General features: G+C 63.9%; 1 protein-coding gene across 1 annotated transcript; it reads left to right on the top strand.

The window, feature by feature from the left end:
- The first annotated feature begins 6 nt into the window (after positions 1–6).
- Positions 7–5,083, top strand: KHSRP (KH-type splicing regulatory protein). The gene is made up of 15 exons (XM_062629389.1): positions 7–45; positions 1,000–1,096; positions 1,250–1,288; positions 1,373–1,412; positions 1,503–1,552; positions 1,641–1,712; positions 1,832–1,889; positions 2,552–2,723; positions 2,796–2,894; positions 2,977–3,075; positions 3,177–3,279; positions 4,245–4,345; positions 4,424–4,565; positions 4,675–4,835; positions 4,928–5,083. Exons 5-15 carry the CDS (start codon positions 1,540–1,542, stop codon positions 5,048–5,050), a joined length of 1,143 nt encoding a protein of 380 aa, XP_062485373.1. The 5' UTR covers positions 7–45; positions 1,000–1,096; positions 1,250–1,288; positions 1,373–1,412; positions 1,503–1,539; the 3' UTR covers positions 5,051–5,083.
- The last annotated feature ends 55 nt before the right edge of the window (positions 5,084–5,138 follow it).

Here is a 5,138-nt window from a genome sequence, read left to right as displayed (position 1 = left end):
ATCCGGAAGGACGCCTTCGCCGACGCGGTGCAGCGGGCCCGGCAGGTGAGGGGCCCGGCGGGGGGGGAGGCACCGGGAGGCGCCGGGGGCCCCCCCCGCCCCCGCCGCGGCGCCGCGGCCCCTCCCCCACCCTCCCGGTAAGGCCCCGCCCCCCCCCTCCCCGGGGGGGGGGCGCGAGGGGTGATACCAGCCCCCCCCCCGCGACCTCACGTGACCCCGGGGTGGGGGGGGCGGCTGTTACCGGGGTGACCCCCCCACACACACACCCTTTATAGTGAGTGTTCAGGGGGGTCCCCAGCCCCCCCGTCCCGGGTTATGGGGGGTCCTCACTGATGTGGGGCTGGGGGGGGAGTTTGGTGGTGACCCCCCCCCTTCTCTGGGCCTCACAGAGGGGGTCCCCCTCATGATGTGGGGGGTTTGGGGGCTCCCCATTGATGTGGGGCTCATGGCGGGCATCTGGGGGCTCCCCATTGATGTGGGGCCCATGGGGGAGGGTCGGGGTTCCCCATTGATGTGGAGCTCATGGGGGGTGTTTGTGGGCTCTCCATTGATGTGGGGCTCATGGTGGGGTTTAGGGGTGACCCTCATCTCCTATCGGTGCTATAGGAGGGGTTTGGGGTCCCCCCTTTTTATGAGTCTCAGAGGGGATTCCCTCTGATGTGGGGCCCATGGAGGTGGTTTGGGGGTGAGCCCCCTCCTATGGGGCTTGAGGGAGCATTTTGGGGGGCTCCCCCCCGTATGTGGGGCTCACAGCAGTGATTGGGGGGGTCCTGCCCCAATGTGCGCCTGGAGGTTGGGATTTGGAGGTCTCCCCCTTGTTATGGGGCTCACACAGACCCCCCCTTTCTGTGAGGCTTATGGAGAGCTTTTGGGGGGGTTCCTCTATAACGGACACTTGGGGGGGGCTTCTTACAACAGGAAAAACAAGGGGGGGGGGTTGGGTGCTGGGGTGGGCCTCTTTTGGGGGTGCCCTCCCGGCCCCAACCATTCCCTTTGCAGATAGCGGCCAAAATCGGGGGGGATGCGGCTACGACGGTGAACAACAGCACCCCCGACTTCAGTTTTGGGGGGCAGAAACGGCAGCTGGAGGATGGCGGTAAGGGAGGGCGCCCCAGAAATGGGGAGAGCACCGTGAAAATGGAGGGCACCCCAAGAAAAGGGGGAAGGCACCCCAAAAATGGGGGGCGCACCCCAAAACCCCCCATCTTCCTTCTGGGGGGGATCACTGATGGTGTTTCCCCCACCCTAGACCAGCCCGAGAGCAAGAAACTGGCAGCACAGGGGGACTGTGAGTATGGGGGGGTTAAGTGGGGTGGTATGGGGAGGCTATAGGGTTCCCCCCGGCCTCACTGGGGTTTGGTTCCGTCCGCAGCGCTCCCAGCCCCATTGGGACCCATCCACCCCCCACCCAGGTGAGACAAAAGATGGGTTATGGGGGGGGAGGGGGTTGGGGGGTCTGGTGGGGGGGTTTGGGGGTGTCTAACCTCGCTTTGCGTGTGCAGGTCGACGGTGACGGAAGAATATCGTGTCCCTGATGGCATGGTGGGACTCAGTGAGTTGGGGGGGTGCGGGGGGGGGGGCAGGTGGGTCAGGGGGTTCTCCAATGACCCCCCCAATGGTCTCTTGTCCCCCATTTACAGTCATTGGCCGTGGGGGGGAGCAGATCAACAAGATCCAGCAGGATTCGGGCTGCAAAGTACAGATCTCCCCAGGTGAGGGGGGCAGGACCCCCACTTCCCCATGGGGGCTCCCAAAGAGACACCCCCCCTTTTTCCTGCTGGGGGGGGTCCCATTGCTTCCAACCCCCCCATCCTCCATTGCCCCATTGCAGACAGTGGTGGGTTACCGGAGCGCAGCGTGTCCTTGACGGGCTCCCCCGAGGCCGTGCAGTGAGTAGGAGCCTGTGCTCCCCCCCAGAACATGCGTGTGCCCACCCAAACATGCGTGTGCCCCCCAACATGCGTGTGCCCCCCCAGAACATGCGTGTGCCCCATAAACATGTGTATGCCCAGCTAAAACATGCATGTGCCCCCCCAGAACATGCGTATGCCTCTCCTGAACGTGCTTGTGCGCGCCCGAACATGCGTATGCCCCCCATGAGCACGTGTAGCGCCTTAAAATATGCGTGTGGCTCCCAACAATATGTATGTGCCCCCTAAAAACATGCATCTGCCCCCCCAATGCGTATGTGCCTCCCCAGAACATGTGTGTACCCCCCCAACACATGGATTGCCCCCAAAACTTGTATGTGGCTCCTAGCAACATGTATGTGTCAGTAAAAACACACATGTGGGCTCAGTAATACGCATTTCCCCACCAAAACGTGCGTGTACCCTGCTAAAACATGCGTGTGCCCTTGCCTAACACACATGTGGTCCCCAAAACACACGTGTGCCCCCAAAGTGATGTGAAAGTCCCCCCAAACCACCTGTGTGCCCCCCAAAGCACATGTATGTACCCCAGAAACACGTGTGTGCCCCCCAAAACACGCGTGTACCCCTCCAAAACACACGTGTACCCCCCGTGACCTGTGACCCCCCTGCCCCGGCAGGAAGGCAAAGCTGATGCTGGATGACATCGTGTCGCGGGGCCGGGGGGGGCCGCCGGGGCAGTTCCATGACAACGCCAATGGGCAGAACGGGACAGTGCAGGAGATCATGATTCCCGCCGGGAAAGCCGGGCTGGTCATCGGCAAAGGCGGCGAGACCATCAAACAGCTCCAGGTACCGTGCTGGGGGGTGCGGGGGGGGGGGGGGGGGGTGCCCCCTCCCTTCTAAACCCCCCTCTTCCTGCAGGAGCGAGCTGGGGTTAAGATGATCCTGATCCAAGACGGTTCCCAAAACACCAACGTGGACAAACCCCTGCGGATCATTGGGGACCCCTACAAAGTGCAGGTGGGCCCCCCCACACACTATAAAGACCCCCCCCTCAGGCCCCCTGTCCTGCACCCCTTGACCCCCCTGCTGTGCCCCATAGCAAGCCTGTGAGATGGTGATGGACATCCTCCGCGAGCGTGACCAGGGTGGCTTCGGCGACCGCAACGAGTACGGGTCCCGCATCGGCGGCGGCATCGACGTGAGTCCCTAGGGGGGGCCTCCCCCCCGTGGTTTTTGGGGTGGGGGGGCTCCCCCCCCGTAAGCCCAGCCCCACATTGAGCCCCCCTGGCCCCACTGCAGGTGCCGGTGCCGCGGCACTCAGTCGGCGTCGTCATCGGCCGCAGTGGGGAGATGATCAAGAAGATCCAGAACGATGCTGGGGTGCGGATACAGTTCAAGCAAGGTCAGAACGGCCCCTCCCCCCAACTTCAGCAGGGGCTTTTGGGGGGGGCCCTCATAGTCAACCCCTTCCCCCCCCATAACGTTTAACACCCCCAATGTTTAATCCTCTTGCCCGCCCACTGATGTTTGTCCCCCACCTGCTGTTTACCTGCACCACATGTTATTTAATCCCGTTCCCCCCCCATGTTCAAACCCCCCCATGGTTTTTAACCCCCCCCACTGTTTAACCCCATTCGTACTCTTGATGTTTAACCCCCCATGTTCTTTAACTCTCTGTTAAGTCCCCCTATGTTGTTCAACCCCCCCTATTCTGTTTAACCTCATTCACCCACTTGATGCTCATCTCTCCCATGCTGTTTAACCCCCTTCACCCCATTGATGCCCCCCCCCCCGGTGCTGTTTAACCCCACCTGTACTGTTTAACTCCTTTCAACCCCTTGATGTTCAACCCCCTCCCGGTGCTGTTTAACCCCCTTCACCCCATTGATGCCCCCCCCCCCCCTCCGGTGCGGTTTAACACCCCCTGTGCTGTTTAACCCCATTCACCCCCATTGATGCCCCCCCCCGGTGAAGCCCCTTTAACACCCCCCATGCTGTTTAACCCCATTCACCCCCATTGATGCCCCCCCCCCCGGTGCGGTTTAACACCCCCCGTGCTGTTTAACCCCATTCACCCCCATTGATGCCCCCCCCCCCCCCCTCCGGTGCGGTTTAACACCCCCCATGCTGTTTAACCCCATTCACCCCCATTGATGCCCCCCCCCCGGTGCGGTTTAACACCCCCCATGCTGTTTAACCCCATTCACCCCCATTGATGCCCCTCCCCTGGTGCGGTTTAACACCCCCCATGCTGTTTAACCCCATTCACCCCCATTGATGCCCCCCCCCCCCCACCCCCCGGTGCTGTTTAACCCCATTCACCCCCATTGATGGCGCCCCCCCCCCCCCGCTGCTCCCCCCCCGCAGACGACGGGACGGGCCCGGAGAAGATCGCTCACATCATGGGCCCCCCCGAGCGCTGTGAGCACGCCGCCCGCATCATCAACGACCTCCTGCAGAGCCTGCGGGTAGGGGGGGGGCGGCCAGGGGCTCCCCGCCCCCCCGGCGGGGACCGCCCGCCCCTGACACCTCCCTTCCCCCCGCAGAGCGGCCCCCCGGGGCCCCCGGGGCCGGGGCTGCCCCCGGGGGGGCGGGGGCGCGGGAGGGGCCAGGGCACTTGGGGCCCCCCCGGGGGCGAGATGACCTTCTCCATCCCCACGCACAAGTGCGGGTTGGTCATCGGCAGAGGTAAGTGGGGGCCCCCCCCCCCATTAACGTGCCAGCCCCCCCCCCCATTAGAACACATCCGAACACCACCCCCCTCCCCCCCGTGTGCGTGTGCCCCCTGCCCCCGCAGGTGGGGAGAACGTCAAAGCCATCAACCAGCAGACGGGGGCCTTCGTGGAGATCTCGAGGCAGTTGCCCCCCAATGGGGACCCCAACTTTAAGCTCTTCATCATCCGTGGCTCCCCCCAGCAGATCGACCACGCCAAGCAGCTCATCGAGGAGAAGATCGAGGTCTGGGCGGGGGGGGCAGCCCAAAAATACCGCCTTTGTACCCCCCCACCTCCATCATCACCCCCATGCGCTCACCCCGCTACCTTTCGCAGGGGCCGCTCTGCCCTGTGGGGCCAGGACCAGGCCCGGGGGGGCCACCGGGTCCCGCTGGCCCCATGGGGCCCTTCAACCCCGGACCCTTCAACCAGGGCCCCCCCGGAGCCCCCCCACAGTGAGTAGTGGGAGTTAATGGGGGGGTTAAAGATGAGGGGGGTGCTGTATGTGCCCCCCCCCCCCTTTTTGCACCCCACTCACCACCTTTCT

Source organism: Pezoporus occidentalis, unplaced genomic scaffold (assembly GCF_034315485.1).
Source record: "Pezoporus occidentalis ecotype Australia unplaced genomic scaffold, CSIRO_AGI_Poc_V1 ctg3345, whole genome shotgun sequence".
In the NCBI taxonomy this organism is placed as follows: domain Eukaryota; kingdom Metazoa; phylum Chordata; class Aves; order Psittaciformes; family Psittacidae; genus Pezoporus; species Pezoporus occidentalis.
Note: the sequence above shows the minus strand (reverse complement) of the source record. Positions and strands in the feature narration are given on the sequence as shown.

Excerpts from the sequence above, each read along its gene's own strand:
- KHSRP (XM_062629389.1), top strand. Across the intron at positions 3,076-3,176 it reads GCATCGGCGGCGGCATCGAC|GTGCCGGTGCCGCGGCACTC; the intron begins GTGAGTCCCTAG and ends GCCCCACTGCAG. Across the intron at positions 4,566-4,674 it reads CGGGTTGGTCATCGGCAGAG|GTGGGGAGAACGTCAAAGCC; the intron begins GTAAGTGGGGGC and ends CTGCCCCCGCAG.